This window comes from Phyllostomus discolor, chromosome 2 (genome assembly GCF_004126475.2).
Source record: "Phyllostomus discolor isolate MPI-MPIP mPhyDis1 chromosome 2, mPhyDis1.pri.v3, whole genome shotgun sequence".
In the NCBI taxonomy this organism is placed as follows: Eukaryota; Metazoa; Chordata; class Mammalia; order Chiroptera; family Phyllostomidae; genus Phyllostomus; species Phyllostomus discolor.
This window is the reverse complement of record NC_040904.2, coordinates 82,192,069-82,210,242: the sequence shown is the minus strand read 5'-3', so window position 1 is coordinate 82,210,242 and position 18,174 is coordinate 82,192,069. Positions and strand designations below refer to the sequence as shown.

At 44.0% G+C, this 18,174-nt stretch overlaps 2 protein-coding genes across 6 annotated transcripts in view; one reads left to right on the top strand and one right to left on the bottom strand.

Moving 5' to 3' along the window:
* Positions 1–547: 547 nt before the first annotated feature.
* Positions 548–4,480, bottom strand: LOC118498275 (translation initiation factor IF-2-like). Its single transcript, XM_036016061.1, has 3 exons — positions 4,439–4,480; positions 2,871–3,831; positions 548–1,868 (listed from the first exon to the last, which is right to left on the bottom strand). The coding sequence occupies exons 1-2, from the start codon at positions 4,478–4,480 to the stop codon at positions 2,941–2,943; spliced, it is 933 nt and encodes a 310-aa protein (XP_035871954.1). The 3' UTR covers positions 548–1,868; positions 2,871–2,940.
* Positions 2,931–18,174, top strand: part of ST3GAL6 (ST3 beta-galactoside alpha-2,3-sialyltransferase 6) — a 76,044-nt gene continuing 60,800 nt past the window's right edge. For 2 of the 5 annotated variants that reach the window (XM_036018023.1, XM_036018022.1), the window contains exon 1: positions 3,364–3,488. The gene's annotated coding sequence lies outside the window, so the exon portion shown is untranslated. Of the gene's footprint in view, positions 3,053–3,218; positions 3,489–18,174 lie in introns of those variants that run through there. The other 3 variants (XM_036018016.1, XM_028504275.2, XM_036018017.1) reach the window with 3 other exon arrangements.

The following is an 18,174-nucleotide window of genomic DNA, read 5'->3' as shown; positions in this document are numbered from 1 at the left end:
GTGGAGATGTTGGAGTAGTTATATCTCTGCTTGAAAGAGTGAACTGCTCTCTGCTAATGTAGTAGTTTTCCCACAATGTAGGCAAAGGCATAGCTCTGAGTTAGGATTTAGACTACGTAGGCACTGTGGCTTATTTTTATGCACCTGTTCTGGAAACAACTGATTATAGGAGATAAAACCCCAAGACAGCTAGAAGGAGCGCTGGCAGGATCTTCACCTAGGACAGTAGGAAAAATTCTATGTGAAGAGGATTAGCTTGGCCAAGCTCAGTCTTGAGCCAGATATTGTTTAAAATGGAAAAACCCAAGTCTTAAGCCCTGGCTGGAGTAGCTCAGTGGATTGAGCGCGGGCTGCGAACCAATGTCGCAGGTTTGATTCCCAGTCAGGGTACATGCCTGGGTTGCAGGCCATGACCCCCAGCAACTGCACATTGATGTTTCTCTCTCTCTCTATCTCCCTCCCTTCCCTCTCGAAAAAGAAATAAATAAAAATCTTTGGAAAAAGAAAAAGAAAACCCCAAGTCTTAAGAAATGTTCAAACAACAATGAAAAAAACAACAAAACAACTTTTTATTAACATACAAGGGCATATGGTAAGAAAGCAGCCTTTCGTCATTTTGTGGGGTTCTCCAGTCCTGGGGTGCACCTGCTCTGATCTGACGTGACCGTCCTGCTGAGAGCTCATCCTGCTAGTAGGTCCCCTCTGCGAGAATGGTCCTACCTCAATCATGCCACGAAGGCCTGTGTTTGGAATTTAAAAGACAGGCCCTATGTTGGGGATGAGGAAGACATATTACTTTTCTTTAACTTCATGCTAGATATTGAGTCTACAGGTGCTGAATGGCAACCCAGGGTGGGGTGGGGAACATGGCTTTTACCTGTCCCTGGGAGCTCTGAGGCCACATCCCATTAAACAATGTCATTTTAATTTACAGACAGTGAAGCATCCATAATTGAAAAACAGGTAAAGAAAATAGAATCAGTCCTACATGTACATGGCCTAAATATCATGATTTCAGGGGTCTTTAAAAGACCCTGCATGTTCCCAGAGTTCTCTCCTACTTCCTGGCCCCTCCCCTCACACCTTATTAGAATAAATTTTCTACAAAAGGGCCGAGTTACATTGTAAAAATACTTCCCCCCAAACAACCAGAGAGGGATAAAAACCTGTAATCCCACCACCCAGCTTTATTCTTCAACACCTTCCAAAGGAATTCAGAATTTTTACATGATTGTGATCATGTGCCCTACAACAATACATCCTGCTGTTTAGAAAGGTGATGTTGCCTGGGGTCAAAAGTCCTGCCCTAGATGGTCACAGAGTGGTGAGATATCCCGAAAATAAAACTGGTTTTGCCCCAGGCACTTTTGTTTGAATAGTAGCTACAATGTAGCTGGTATGACCTTGGGCACCTTACTTGGCTTCCTGACTCTATTTCTTCACCATGAAATGAGATTTTCCTGGCCTGTGGAATGGTATGACACACACAGTCGCTGCCTCATGGTGGGCTGACTCACCGTGTACAATGACTGGTCGTCAATATTCTTGCCTCCTGAACAGACGGTCTTTGTGACAAGCACTGGCCAAGAATTCTATATTTCATCTTTTATTCTTAATCCTAACAACTCTGAAGATAAGTTGCATTATTTCTCTTTAGGAGACAAAAAGGAAGTGCGGGGTGCGGGGGCTGGGAAATGTGCAGGAGGTTGCACAGCAGGCCAGTGGAGGAGGTGGACTGTGAACTGGGTTTAGGGTAAACGGCGCCTTCTTGGCCATTACTGACCCGAAAGAAGCACAAATGCGAAGTAAGGACGGGCAGACGATGTCTTCCTCTTCTGTCTGCACATGACTTTGCAGATCCCAAAATCCTTGGAAGGCTAGAAGGATGTACCTAGGAAGGTATAGCACTGGTTTAATCCTGAAACTAGAAAAGTAACCTCAGGAAAAATTGGCTCAGATGTACAAATTTCCTAAACATCTTTCACTACTCTGATGTCTCCAGAGCCGCCTATAAAATGGCAAACTCTGGCTGTGGCTGGTGCGGCTCAGTGGATTGAGTGCTGGCCTGCAAACCAGAAGGTCACAGGTTCAATTTTCAGTCAGGGCACATGCCTGGGTTGCTAGGAGAAGAGGCAACCACACATTGATGTTTCCCTCTCTCTCTCTCTTTCTCCCTCCCGTCCCTTCTTTCTAAAAGTAAATAAATAAAATCTTAAAATGACAAAACCTGTGTGGGTTACTCCAAAGGCAATTTCAGGAAAAGGAAAGGGATTTTCTGAGCCCTCTCCTGGTGTATTTGTTGGTTTTTGACTAGTAAAACTGGGGAAAAGGACATGTGCTGCCTCCTAGGGCTGTTGTTGAAATTAAGACAAATACCGTAAGGTCCGTCACAGAAGGACTTTGTTTCAGCGCAAGACACATTGTCCGCTTTGGATTGCACCCAAGTCTGTGGCTCTTCTCCCTGGGGTTACTGATGGCATGTGATGATGATGCACAGTTCCCAAACGCTGGCGTTATTAATTGAATGTTGTTAGACAATGAATTACACAAACGCTGAAATTTAAAAAGTATTCGGAGCCATCCAAGTGTGAGGACATTATTTTATGCTTTCCTCAAGGTAGAGCTACTTGTTAAACTGCACGTCCCACCTTCTTTCTCCTTAAAACAACACCTCCAAAAAGATAAGAAGCACGAACAGGTTTGCCCTTGATGGATAGCGTCCAGGAATTCTAGAGCTCTCTCAATGCCCTTCCCTTCATGCTAGGAACCAAACCGCCTGCCCCGCTCGTGTCACAGATGGTGCGCCAAACGTGCTTACTTCTGCCACTCGCCAGCTGGCGGGGAAGGGGAGTACGCCGGCAGCCCCTCACCTTTGCCCAGGCAGTTTTCCAAACACACCAGGGCGGTATGGACTGTCTTCTCGACTGTGAAAGTTGATCTTCATACCCTATCGTGAAGCCTTCCGCTGCTCTCCCCAGCCTTCTTCCGTGCTGAGTTTCCTGTCCAGGGCGCCCTGCGAGGGCGCGCTGCTGGCGTCCGCCAAGCCCAAAAGGTAGGGGCTGGCTCGGCTCCTGCCTCGCATCTGCTCCGGGGATCCGGAGCCTCCCTCGCCGCATTGCACCTTCCTTGCGAACTCAGGGGCGGCCGAGGCCACCGCCCACACGGCGCGAGCCGCGGAGCAGGAGGAGCTTCCCCACGGCTCCGCGGGCGCTCAGAGCAGTCTCCTGGGCGCGGCGGGTTGAGTGCGGGCTGGCGGCGCCCCGGACGGCGGGCGGCACTGCGCCCTCCCTTGCTCCCAGGTCTGGTCAGGGGGGACCGAATCGTGTCCGCACCGCCCCTGACCCACTCCACCTTCCTCCGGTTTCTGCCGGCCGCGGGCCTTGGCGGCCTGATGCTGCAGGACCCGCGCGAGAGGCAGCAGCCGGCTTGGAGGGAGCAGCGGCGAAACCCGGCAAGCCTCTGCGGTCTTCGCTCCTGGGCCTCGGCGGGTAACTCTCCCTGGCTGGTTCGCGGCGGGTTTGCACTGCGGAGGGAGGGAGGGAGGTCAGGGGTGCTGGGAGACCGAGCTCCAGACAAGGATCGGGGCGGCCCGGGTCTGTGCTGCCTGGAACCCCGGGTTTTGCAGCCTCTGTAGCTGCTACGACTGCCCCCTGCGCACCCTCCCAACCCTGGATCGTGGCGTGCGTTCGCCCCCCACCAGCCTGGGTTCAGGCGCTGGGAGGTACCGGCGGGGCGCTCGGAAGCCCTTGCCCGCCCAGCAAGGGCGGGAGAGATGGAGCCGGCTGGGGCCCGCGAGCGGGCCGAGGGGCGCTGGGAGCGGGGTGGACCCTGCTACGGGAGCCTATTCTCTAATCGCAGGGGAGCTTGGGCGCTCGAGGAGTCGTGGGCTCCTCGCTCACTACTGTTTTCTTACACACTCGAACACGGCTGAAAGCCTGTTTCCCGTCTTAGACCTTAGACAACAATTTGCGAGAAACCCTTGTTCCCGCCACAGGAGAACTAGACCTAACAAAGCGAGCCCCGAGGCGCTTTGGGGTTAAGGGAGGCGGTGAGAAAATTGTGGTGTTTGGCGAGTTAGTTTTCAAGATAAGGGAGAAAAAAACCTTGTCATTTTGAGGCCGACATTTCAGCCCCGTTCCTTGTGTGCTGTTATACTGGCTTTAAAGAAAAATTCTAAAAAGCGATTTCCAGAAACTGCAAACGAACCCAAAGCTGCTGCTTTCGTGATCTTCAGGAGAAAGGGGCGGGAGAGAGGTTACGGGTGGGGGCTTGGTGTTTGCTATTCAAAGGCAGTGTTTTAAAAACTGGAGGAGTGGGGGTAAGAAGAATATCGTCAATGCCAGAGTATCAGAAACCACATAAGCCACAGGTTCTAAACTCAAAGTCACATGTACTTAAAAGGAACACCCCTGAGTGGTATGATTACTTGATTAGTTACGGTTAAGGAAAATAGGTTGGCCAGAAGCTTTTCTCCATCCATGGCTCTAAGGCCACATGTCCGCCCTGGTCTGCAGGGCCTGGATATTTGGCTTACTGGTTTTCACATTTCCTCTCTCGGCAGCAGGCCACGACGCTATCTTTTTATTTACGTGGAGATGTTAAATATTTGGGACACTTTAGTCAGGATGCTGGGTTATTTTACTTTTGAAAGATTGCTGATTTGACATGTGTAACTTGGTTTGTGATACTGTCTTTTCCCGACACCAAAGACTGCTCTTCATACTCAGATCTGAAAAAGAGAGACACACTCTTCGTCTCATTTGCTGTCTCTGAATGAGACAGTTTTTGGGTTATAAGTAGAGAACTTTCCTAGAAACTCTTTGTGTTACCCAGTTCTGGCTTCATAAGCTGTCCTTGATCTTTCAAGTGGAGCCAGAGAGGAAGTCTTCATTGGTTACATGGTGGCGTCTCCCTGAGGGATATTTTTACCATAGTTGCTGAAGGTCAGTGTCCCAGACTGTCCCACGCTTCCTTACAATGGTGCAATAAAGTACGACTACTTTGTTGACTACATTTCTGTAGCTTTTTTGGACATAGTGTATTCTTATACTTTTGGACAAAAAGGGACCTGTATGGTGGCCTTACAAACTCAGAGACCACAGTAACCACACAGGACGGTCTGAAATTAAAACGTTCTAACTAAAAGCAGCTTATGGCAGGTCACCATGTCCTAGGGCAGTGTTCTTCTCTACCAGTTACAGTCTTCACCGTAACTGAGCCTGTCTCTTTAACCTACCTGATAACATACCTTTGAAAGTACAATGGGTGGGCCAGGGCAGAGACCACAAATCCCCCCATTGTTACTGCTATCACGTTAATTGTTGACTGGTAATTGTGCTATACCTACCTGTGTAAAAGAAGTATATGTCTATTCATGTTACTTTTTATCCAATCCCAGAGATTCCTCTGATTTACTTTCTCCTGTGTCCCTAATCTATCTCCAGTGGATTTCATGACCCCCTACCACCTACTCTTTTGATTGTAATGTATAAAATAAGGTGTCATTTTTTGGAGTATTTACTCTGTTGAGATTTTGCTTCCCAGTAATCATCATCAGTTTGGCTCAAATAAACGAAAAAATTATTAAAGATTTGGTGTTTCTTATGTTGACATACACCAAATCAATAAAAGTCTTCGAGGCTCAGAAGGGAACAGATAGTATTGACAGAATAATGCCATCAAGAGATGTAACATTAAAAACATCAGTCTGTCTTCTGTGAAAATTGGAATTCTCAAGTTTTCTCATTCCAGAACTTAGTAGCAGCTGCTTTCTTCTGTTGGAGTGTTCCACATCGTGTGGGACATCATGGGAGAGCAATGAAATAATGCTGCTTCCCATACTTCACTGATTAGCATCATTTGCTAACCATACAGATCACCATTTGACTTCCATGGAAATTGATTCCATCCAAGGATGGAGACCAGAGCTCTGTTTAACATGCGTTCTAGGCTGTGCTCATCCAGGAGGTGAAGACAGCAGGGAAGTGGTGTGGCACCCACTGTGACCCCCAGTGTGCTCACATATGCTACTTTATTAAATTTTCTTGACAGAACTACGAGACAGGAATGCTTAGTCCTGTTTTATAGTTAAAAAACAAACACACAAAAAACCCGGAGTCTGCTCTAGGTTAAGTGACTCAGAGTGGATTACACGAAGGTCTGCTTCACCTCTGCCCTGTACAATTCTAGGAGGCCTCCGTGGTATATATCACTCAAAAATTCTTTCATCCTGTGTGCATGTCTTTCTTCTTTGTCATGAACACGCAACTTCTATATCCCCCGATCTGAATACACTTTCTCAATTACATGTTAGGCTGGGCTCTTGAACAGCTGGTCTGCGTACTTTGCCATTCCGTCTGATCGCTTCAGACTTTCACCAGTTAGACGTTTTCTGTCTTCTCCACATTTATGGCATGCTGCTTAGGTATGCTGTGTCTTGACAAATTCAGGAGGTTATGTCATCTCCAATAGCTTGTGTCCCAAAAAGTTTTTCATTCTGCGTATAGTTTCACTGCAGTTCCTACATATTCTTCTTGTCTAGAAGGCTTCCCAGGTCTACGTCCTCACCTTCACAGATAAAATTAACCTCTCCTGTTTATCCCAACTACAGTGGATGACAGCACACATCACAATTTCCAAGTGAAGTCTTGTGGGTTAAAAATAAAACTGTGTTTGATTTGGAGCAAGCTGGATGTGTAGAAGAGAATGAATGCATTAGACATCAGAGGGCTGCAGTAGGAAACTATCTCTGTGGTTCCATGTCGGGTGTCAGAAGCACAGGCCTTCGGCATGGGAGTCAGCAGTGTCTCAGACATGGTCTGAAGCCTGGCTGCCATGCTGGTGGGATAAAAATGGGTGAGATCCTGGGAGTGAAGTTATGAGGGTAGAGGAGAGTAGGGAGAAGTAGGATCTGAGTCTCTTCTCCACATTCACATTTCTTTTTCTTGGAGGGCTTTTGGTTATCAGAGGGGAGAGGCTGGCTTACCGTTTACTTCTACAACCTTCCGTATCTGGCCAGGGGCTTTCCTCTCCCTGGACCGCTGGGAAAGAAGGGAAGGAGAGCAGCCAACTTGTAGGAGACCTTCTTGTCATAAACACCAGAAATCGGAGTGTAAAGATTCTCCTCCTCCCTGTCCCCTCCTCCCCCTTATATCTCAGACTCAGTGTGCAAATGGCATCATTTTGTTCATGTAATGATGTAATGATGGTCTCTGTAGGGTTCTTTAAACACTGACTTCCTACGATGGAAAGATCTGTAGAAGATGAGAATATGGTCTCCAGATAAAGAGATGGCAAGGAAGCTAGAGATTCTTCCAAGGGAAGCAGCGTCACTCTTGCCTTCCACAGGCTGTGGAAATGGCTGCAGAGTTGGTATGGCTGTGGGTCACAGTCACTGTGCTGGGAAATGTGGGTGACAGGGGAGCAGAGAGTGGCTTTCCAGTGGATCACGGGTGTCTTTCTGCATGGTCATGCATAAGGTGGGACTTGAGATTCAGCCAATATTTACTGGGTATCTACCATGTAATAGGACATGTTCTCGGTGCTGGTGGTGGGGATAGGGTGTGCAGTGTTGAACAAAACAAAGCCTCTGCTCTTATAGAGCTTATGTTTTTGTGGAAAATGGAGTCATTAAACAAGATGCAAATAAATGAAAACCATCTTTCAGATAGAATGAGTGTTACGAAGACAATACAGCCTGGGGTGGCTAGAGAGGGGATGGGGGAAGCTACTTTAGGGCAATCAGAAAGCTTTGCTGTGGAGGTGGTATTTGACCTGAGGTGTGAATGGTGAGAAAGAGCCAGTCAAGTGAAAAGCAGAAGGAAGAGCATTCTAGCAGAGTGAATAGCAACTGCAAAATGCTAGGGACATGAATGAATTCGAGGGCTTTGAAGAACTCGATGAAGAAGAGGGCAAAAGGGGAGGTAGGAGGAAATGAAGTCAGTGAGGTAGGTGGGAGTCAGCTTTTGTGAAGCCTTCAAATCTTAGAAAGGAGTATGAATTGTGTTTTAATTAGAACAGGATGACACTGGGGATTTTTAATTAGAGACTTAGTCTTTACCCAGTGGGCGATTGGTTTTCCTCTCTCTCTCCCTCCCTACCTCTCTGCCCCACACAGATTTTCACTCTCAGTTGGTTTTTCTTCTCCCCTTTAAATGGCCATCACCAATTGCCCCTTCCTTGCTCTGGGCCAGGGCACAGACATATCCACACAGAGAAGCAGACAGGGCTCAGGGGACCCTGCACAATGTTCCTCTCATCCTTTGAGATCCATATATTCAATTTTACCTTCATGCATAAAACTCTTCATCACTAGGTCTGATATCTCACCCTCTCTCCAAACTGAATATCTATTGTCTCTAAGAAGTCTCTGGTTGGCTGGTAACATCTGAAACTAGATATTTAAAATGAAGTTAATTATTTAGTTAAATATATCACAATTAATCTTTTGCAAGAAAATTATTGTTGCAAGAGGCGATAATCTGAATAATCCAAAAGTCTTGCCTTTTTCTTAACTCCCAATCCCTCTTTCCCAGGCTGCCCTGTATGCAGTCTGTCTGTTATGGGAGGTTCATGCTCTTTTTAAAGTCCAGTTCCTGTGTTAATGTGCAGGACTTGTAATATTTCTCAGGGGAATGTGCTATGCCTGTTGCAATTTCATTTCTCTTGGTCTCTGTAGATGATCTTGGCAGTCTTAGAGTAGCTCTTAAAACATGAATGTTTATGTCCAAGTTAATAAATCCTAGTAGTGCTGGTTTATCAGAAATGAAGAGAAGGCCTAGCATTTTATCCGTTATCCTTTGATTCCGGGTTAGTTCATCATTACCAGGATATTACTCTCTGGGGAAGCTTGGTGTACTCTCTAGAGAGAAACTTGTTTCTGGGATTCTGTAGCCAGGTGCCCTGCTCATTTTTAAAGACTTTATTTATTTATTTATTTATTTTTAGAGAGCAGGAGTGAGGGAGAAAGAGAGGGAGAGAAACAGCAGTGTGTAGTTGTCTCACATGCACCCCCCAAATGGGGACCTGGCCTACAACCCAAGCATGTGCCCTGACTGCGAATTGAATTGGTGACCTTTTGGCTCACAGGCCAGCATTCAGTCCACTGATCCACACTAGCTAGGGCTGTCCTGCCCATTTTTACCCTGCATGCTTCTTAACATCACTAATATATAAGGTGTGGCAAAACTAGGTTTGCAGCCATGGCTGGTGTGGCTCAGTGGCTTGAGCACTGGCCCACAAAATGAAAGGTTGCTGGTTTGATTCCCAGTCAGGGCATATGCCTGGGCTGTGGGCCAGGTCCCTGGATGGGAGAGTGTGAGAGGCAACCAGTCGATGTTTCTCTTTCTCTCTTTCTCCCTCCCTTCCCTCTCTCTTAGAAGAAATAAAATCTTCAAAAAATAAAAAAGTAGGTTTACAGGTGTTCATATAGAAAATAATTTAATAATTAGTAAATAATAATATGAGAATAAACTGTGCTTCACATACTCACAACTGCTGTCAAAATACTGTGGACATTTGGAAATTATTGTACTTAGTATATATTATATTATATTATCTACATTTTATATGAACTTTATATTAACTATAAAAAGGAGTTACAGAATTTAAAAAGAAGTCTCTAATCTCTTTTTATTCTTTGGCTCTATGCTGAACATAGAAAATGTACATATTTCCTTATCTTTGCCTCCTCCATCCCTTAATGTACCAAGGACTCTTACTAAAGGGGTACACAGTTTTGAATAAAAGCATTTAATCTAATTTCATTTCACTTCATTTATTATACTATTTTTATTTTACATTTTATTTGACTATGATATTTTATCATTTTAATAAAGGCATCACCTTTGGGAGCATTTGAGATCCTGCTCCCTGGCATATATTGTCAGTTTGACTCAAATACACTCTTATAAAAAAATTTTCTTAAAGCAGCACCTTCTATGGTGCTGGCCTAAATATTTCCAACAGAATATTTTCAGGAAATGTCAAAGTAAGTTAGCAAATCGCCCTTGTTAGATTCCAGCTATACTATAAATAAATTAGAAATAATTAGGTTTTTCATAAGCAGGATGTTAGGAAATGTACTTTCTGATCATGAAATACCTATAAATGTTGTCCAGACACTGAAGTTTTTGGAGGACAAATCTGATCCATCTATAACAAAACCCAAGAAACTCTTTTTACAGATTTGGTGGACAGGGCTCTTCTGCTTTAACCATAAAATAATATAATCATATTCTTATAAAAGTGTTCTTCCTAAGCTCTTCACCTATGAACCTGTCTGTCTATTCCTTTTATAATAACATTCTTCAAGTGTGGTTTTCATTAGGAAACTTTTCTTCCTGCTGAAAATCTAAAGAATTTCTCCCACTGGTCTTCGTGTTCTGCCACTTTATGTTGCTGACTTTCTATTTACTCTTGTGACTGAACCTGTAGTCACTAGTCACTGCAAGCCTCTCAGTGTTTTAGTTTGGGATATGCTTTTGACACTTAGCACCTCTTTCCTTCCATTCTACACTCCCACATCCAAACCAGATTATATTTTCCAGTTTCATGGTTTATAACAGCCTGCGCCTGAACAAGTTGCCTAACTTTAGAACATCACTTTCCTTATCTATAAATTTATGGTTATGTCCACATCACAATTAATATGGCAATTAAAAAGTAATTACATGGACTTCCAGCCAAGATGGAGGCATAGTAGACGTTTTGCTTCCTCGCACAACCAACAGAAGGACAACAATCAATTTAAAAACAAAAAACAACCAGAACTTCCAGAAAATTGAACTGTATGGAAGTTCAATAACTAAGGAGTTAAAGAAGGAACATTCATCCAGACTGGTAGAAGGGGTGGAGAAGGGCAGCCGGGTGGAGAGGCAGGCAAGGCAGTGGCCACATTTGTGTGCAGATGAACTGAGGGGAACAACTAGGAAGCGAGACAGACTGCGCAACCCAGGGTACCAGCATGGGGGAATAAAGCCTCAAAACCTTGACTGTAAAAATCTGTGGGGGTTGTGGCAGTGGAAGAACCTCCCAGTCTTACAGGAGAGTCCATAGGAGGGACCCACGTGGTCCTAGAATGTACACAAACCCACCCACTCGGGAATCAGCACTAGAAAGGCCCAATTTGCTTGTCAGAAGCAGGGGAGGTAACGGAAAGTGGGTGAGAGGCCAGCAAGTGGCACTGTTTCCTCTTTGACCCCTCCCAGACAGACAGCCCCACAATGCAGCAAAGAGGGTTGCCTAGCCCTGGCGAATACCTAAGGCTACACCCCTTACAATGTAACAGGTGTGCTGAGACAAAGAAATATGGCTCAAATGAAAGAACAGATCAAAACTCCAGAAAAAGAACTAAGCAACAAGGACAGAGACAACCTATAAAATGCAGAGTTCAACAATGGTAATCAGCATGTTCACAGAAATGATTGAGTATGGATGCAAAATAGGGGAAGAAGTGAAGGCTATACAAAGTGAAATAAAGAAAAAATATACAGGGAACCAATAGTGAAGGGAAGGAAACCAGGATTCAAATCAATGATTTGGAACAGAAGGAAGAAATAAACAGTCAACCAGAACAGAATGAAGAAACAAGAATTCAAAAAAAATGAGAAGGGGCTGAGGAACCTCTGGGACAACTTTGAACATTCCAACATCTGAATCATAGGGGTGCCAGAAGGAGAAGAAGAAAAGCAAGAAATTGAAAACTTATTTAAAAATGTATTGAAGGAAAACTTCTCCAATATGGTGAAAGAAATAGACATATAAGTCCAGGAAGCTCAGAGAGTCCCAAAGAAGATGGACCCAAGGAGAAACATACCAAGGCACATCAGAATTAAATTACCTAAGATTAAAGATAGGGGAGAGAATCTTAAAATCAGCAAAAGAAAAGCAGAAAGTTACCTACAAAAGACTTCCCATAAGACGAACAGCTGATTTCTCAAAAGAAACCTTACAGGCAAGAAGGGGCAGGAAAGAAGTATTCCTAGTCATGAAAGGCAAGGACCTCCATCCAAGATTACTCTATCCAGCAAAGCTATCATTTAGAATGGAAGGACAGATAAAATGCTTCCCAGATAAGGTCTAGTTAAAGGAGTTCATCATCACCAAGCCCTTATTATATGAAATGTTAAAGGGACTTATCTAAGAAAAAGAAGATCAAAACTATGAACAGTAAAATGACAACAAACTCACAACTATCAAGAACTGAACCTAAACAACAAAAACAAATTAAGCAAACGACTAGAGCAAGAACAGATTCACAGAAATGGAGATCACATGGATGGTTATCAGTGGGGAGGGAGAGGGGGAAGAATGGGGGGAAAGGTACTGAGAATAAGAAACATAACTGGTAGGTACAAAATAGACAGGGGAAGGTTAAGAAAAGTATAGAAAATGGAGAAGCCAAAGAACTTCTATGTACAACCCATGGACATGAACTAAGGGGGGCGGGATGCTGCGGGGAGGGTGGTGCAGGGTTGAGGAGAACAAAGGAAAGAAACAAGATTAGACAGCTATAGACAGCTATAGACAGCTATAATAGTATAATCATAAAATATACTTAAAAATAATTACATATAAATAGTTCAGCATAGCTTCTGCCAAATATCAAACATTTAATCATGTTACTGTTACTTGCCATTATAACTCTATTATTATAGCTAGTATTATAATGGTATTCTTCCTCAAAGGTTAAAAATTAACTATTTCCAAAATATCTTTCTGTTTGATCTTATCTAGCTCTAATTCTTTTCAGGTCAGTTTCCTTTTAGCATCTAACTTCACTGTGGACTGCATTAATCTACTCATGTGGTTGTTTTTCTTTCATTATTCTTCCTGGAACAGCAGCAAGTCCGTGGGCACCTATTCTGTGCCGGGCTCAGGAATCTATAATGTAGTTCATACGGGGATCTGCGGGCACACAGTACAGGGGTGCAGTGTGTGTGCATGCATGCATTTTATGTACGTACATGTGCACACGGGCTTTTAGTGAAGTTGGGGATGAAATCTGATGATAGAATAGCACTATGAGTTTTTCAGAATATACTAGGGTTAAGAAGCAAAAACTACACAGATGTCCATCAAAAAACTTAATATCTTTTAGAGCTTTTAATAATTTAAAAAATATGATTTAGAATTATTTCTATTCTTGAGACAGCTTTATGAATGCTTTCTTTTTTTAGACAGTCCTGTATCCTCATCCAAATGCAAGGTGGAGATAGGAAGGGAGGTCCTCATTGAAGAGCAGAATCCCAACAGATGATTCCAATTTATGACAGGGATGGGGTGGTGGGGAGAGAGGGAGGCTGGGAGGCAGGAAGAGAGAGAGGGAGGGAGGGCATTCCAGGTAGCAGGAACAGCATGATCAAAGGTGCTGCAGCATGAAACAGTATGATTGAGAACCACTCCAAGTTTGGTGTTCTTAGAGTATAACACTCAGAATCACGCATTTTGGGAGATGATGCAGGGGAGAATGTAGGAGTCTGCTCGAGCAGACTCAGACACCTACGGTGTATGCGTTTACATCTCCCTCTAAGGCTATGTGCCTTACAGCATGTGGGTCTGTATCAGCGGTGTCAAACTCATTTTCACCAGGGGCCACATCAGCCTCGCGGTTGCCTTCAAAGGGCCGAATGTAATTTAAGGACTGTATAAATGTAACTGCTCCTTAACAGTTAAGTGAGAGCTCAGTGCTGCCACCGGGTTCAGCCCGTGGGCCTTGTGTTTGCCACCTGTGGTCCATATAGACAATTTATAACCGGTCAATTCTGCACATTGCTTCTGAAGTTGAACTTGGATGTACGTGTGGCATGGAATACATCTCTTCCATTTGCTGTTTTCATAAGAAAATGATGAAAACAGTTACGGTAATATATAATTGATGTTGGAGCTCTCATTTTTAATAACCCAAGTATTTAAAATACAAGCATATTAAATATAATTTGAGACTTTTGAAGCATGGGATTCTCTATGAAGTTTGATAGTAGAGATGGTCCTCAGCAGGATAGAGACATTGAAGAACAGCCAAGAGGAACACTGCAAGTTCATGGCCTTCTTTCAGGCCCTCCCTAAACACATTTTACAGAATAGAAAGCCAAGTGCTTCCAATCACCACTTTATTTTCTATAATTATGTGCTTGATGTCTTATGTGTAAAATTTTGATCAATATTTGATTTTTCTTTGTTTGCATTGCCATCAAATTTTGGCTCCCCCCCTCTCTCATTTTTAAGGCATTACTCAGTCTTTAATATATCAATATATTATTCAGAGTTTATGCAAGAGCTGATGTTAAAGGTCTCAGTTATATTTAATTCTAGAAAATCTTATATGTTTTTTCTCCAAAAATATGTTTTCTACTAAGTCTGAGTGGTGTCCAGTAATTTTAACTCTTTTTTTTATGTTGATATCTCTTGGTAGCAAATTAAGCAATAGGACACAAAATACCCTAACCACAAGAGCTTACAATTTCCAGAGAGGAATTAGATGTGAAACTAAAAACACTGGAGCTCACTCCAACTGTAATTAGCCTGAAATGGAATGTGCGGGAGAGGTCTGCAAGGAGGCCAGGGAAACAGGGCCAGGGAAGCAGTGTCTGAGCACCGTGCCAGCTCTGCTGAGGGAGGGAGTGCCCTGAATGTGGGTCTGTGCTTATCAAATAACTTAAAAATCCTTGCCTGATGCTGTGTTTGTTTATTTGAGGGAGAGAGGGGTGGGGGAAAAAATGTGGGAGAGAAACATCAATCAGCCTATATTGATTTGAGAGAAAGAGAAACATCGAAGTGAGAGAAAAACATGGATCATTCACCCTGGGGTGGGGATTGAACCTGCAGTCTTTTGGTGTATGGATCAAGACTCCAACCAAATGAGCCTCCCAGCCAGGATCAAACAATTTTTTAATTATCACCCATGGGATTGCCTACAGAAGTTGCCCATCTACCAGTTCAAATGTATAGACCCCTTATCATTTATATTTTTATTTATAAGTGAATTACTTTGGCATGTCCTGCACCAGCAGGGCTGAGTGGCTAACTCCTTTGTTGTGGTCCCTCCCAGATAATGCTCCTCTCTGAGGGTCTACCTAGGCTGCTAAGACCCCTGTTTCTCAGGAAGCTCATATTCTCTAATGTTTTTTTAAAGTAAACTTCTTACGGAAATATCAGACATTCAGAGGAGTACACAAACCGTGTCCGTATAGTTCATACATTTCCTCCCAGTGAACACACCCACATAAACCTCCTCCAGCTGAGAGAATTAGAACATTTACTGCCCTCTGGAAGTGCACCACAGGCTCCACCTGGTCACAGCTTCTATCCTTAGACGTAAGCACTCCTCGGACTTTCTCCACCACAGGGGGATTTTTCTCTGGCGAAACTTGAATCAGCAGCACCCAGGTGTTCCGAATGGCTTCAGAGCCTCCGAGTCCTTCTGGTTGAGGACGAGAACTGGGCCACCCAGGAGGGGTGTTACAGGTTGAACTGTGTCCCCTCGAAAGACATGTTGAAGTCCTAACTCCGAGTACTTCAGAATGTGACCTCATTTGGAAATGGGGTCATTGCAGATATAATGAGTTAGGATGAGGTCATGCTGGAGTAGAGTGGGCCCCTAGTATAATTGATGTCCACATGAGAAGCATCCATGTGAAGACAGACACAGGCAGAGCACTATGTGAGGACAGACATTGGATTGTAGAGATGCATGGACAAGCCAAGGAACGCCAAGGAGTGCCAGTGAACCACCAGCAGCTACAAAGAGGCAAAGAAGGATTCTTCCTTACAGGTTTCGGAGGGAGCATGACCCCGCCAAGACATTTATTTTGGATTGTTAGCCTCCAGAAACAGTGTATTGTGTGACAAGTGTGTAGTGAGACAATACACTTCTGTTGGAAGCCACGCTGTTTATGGTACTTTTTTCTCGCAGCCCTAGGAAATGAATGCGGAGGGTCTACGGTGGGCCTGGCACCTTGAACCCTCTGCTCTGCTTCCCCCAGCGCACACCTGGCCCTTGGTTCTGGAGTTGCCCTGGCTCTACCCTGTCCAAGCTGCTGTCTGGACTGGCTCACAGTCTGGACTGGCTCACAGAGTGCCCTCCCTTGCCCCTGGTTGCTCCATGTCTGGGATGTGCCCTATAGGAGGACAGAGGTTTCTTACCATTCTACGGCTTTTTCTTAATTTCTTAACTCTGCCTTTCATTAGCATGTTCAGACCCAGCCAGCTTCTTTTACTGACAGGCCCCAGAGCAAACCTTGAAAATCCACCTTCGCTGGGTTCCTGTCATTGCCTCTCGTCTGGTCTGTTCTGAGGTGTCCTTACCCACCCTCCCAGACTCAAACTGGGGCCACATCCTCCATCCAGTTTTCCCCAGTTGCTCTGGTCCAGAATCACCTTTAATAGGAAAAAAATGCAACTTTATTTTTTAAATGAAATACCTACTCTCAAATAGTTTGGCATGTTGCAAATAAAGGTTTTGTTTTGCTGTATGTAGGCATATCAAAGACCTGTTCTCAATTGAGAAAATAAGAAAGCCATTGAACCAAAAGGCAGCCTGACAATGAGGCTACAGTAGTAAGGAACTATGTAGAAGAACATGGCAGATGACCCAGTACTTACAGCAGCAGAGGACTGGTTTTGCACTGCCTTACCATTCATCTATCCCCCCCCCCCCCCCACCCCGGGATGAGCTTCTGGTGTTAGGGGAACCACAAGGACTATGCTCTTTGAAATCCCCAGGGCTACTCCACAGAGTCGGGCCACTTCCTGCACTTTTCTTTTGTGCCCTTTGGGATGTGGGAACTTCGGGTAGCTTTTGTCCTAAATGCTGTTAACACAGTTTCTGCCCCGTAGCCTCGTATGTCCAGAGCCTAGCTCAGTTGCAGAGGGGATGTGCGCTCCTAAACTGCCTCTTTCTTTCACTTCAGAAGCCTTTGCTTACTGCTAGGAAATGTGGAGAAGTCTTCAGAACATTTAAAAAAAATTACAGATGTGGGAAGTTTCAAAATTTTGTTTTTGTTTTGGGTCTATTTGTGCTTCCTTATTCTCTTGCCAAGCCTCTTTAACTTCTAGTTTCTGCTGGTTTCACACTATATTAATATTTATATTTTGTCCTTTGAGGGGAAAATGCAGAAAAGCTGCATGTTTTATGGTAATCACATATTCTGTAAAATATACTTATGTAATTGAAAAAGAAAATAGTGAGCTCTGAAGCTGTAGTTAAGAGGTTACGTTGGGGCAAAAGATTATGTCTGGATTGTCTGTTCAAATGTGTGGCTATGTGGATTTGCCTTTTGTACACCTGTGTTCACTCAGCTCAGACAATCCTTGTACCCTGAGATCTTGTGCCATGTGACAAATGGGTAATAAATATCTGTGTTGGATGGATGGACAGATGGACAAATGGATGATGGCATTGCTCTACCTTCTTGGCCAGTAATTTCATTGAATTACTGGTAGGATAAATTTCAGTAGAGTTCATGGCTGCCTCCTGAAGCCCGGGAGGGTTTTTCTAAGCCCAAGAGGATTTTGTGGGCTGGAAACTGGGGATCTAGAAGTGATATCTCTTTGTCTCGCCTATGAACATACTAAAACATTTGGGTAGCTGTTTTTGAAAACGGGGCTGAATAGTATGACTTCATTGTGGCTCCTAAAATGCTGCAGTTACTTCTTCCATTGGAAACCGAGATATATATCTATATTTGAAATTTACCCTTTTGAGGATGCTGTACAATTCTTTGGAAATCTTCTGGAAAAAGAGACTTTTCCCTCCTCCTGAAGAGAAATGCCAGCCCTGGCTGGCGTAGCTCAGTGGATTGAGCGCGGGCTGGGAACTAAAGTGTCCCAGGTTCGATTCCCAGCCAGGGTACATTCCTGGGTTGCGGGCCATAACTCCCAGCAACCGCACATTGATGTTTCTCTCTCTCTCTCTCTCTCTTTCTCTTTCCCTCTCTCTCCCTCTCTCTCCCCACTTCCCTCCCTAAAAATGGATGAATAAAATCTAAAAAAAAAAAAAAAAAAAGGAGAAATGCCCCTGTTTAAATTTTCTTTGGTATTGTCTAGGCTAGGTTATTTTATAGTGTGAAGAATGCAGCTGTTAGTAAACAGTTATTTTCTAAAACATTTGCTTTTTGAAATTCTCTCAGATTCTTTAAAAAAAATTTTATGTATTGTTTCTGGAGAGAAGGGAAG

Coding starts and splice junctions, on each gene's coding strand:
- LOC118498275 (XM_036016061.1), bottom strand. CDS start 4,480: ATGGATGGAGAAAAGCTTCTGGCCAACCTATTTTCCTTAACC. Junction 3,832..4,438: donor CCAACCTATTTTCCTTAACC/GTAACTAATCAA, acceptor AGGCTCCCGTAG/CAGGGTCCACCCCGCTCCCA.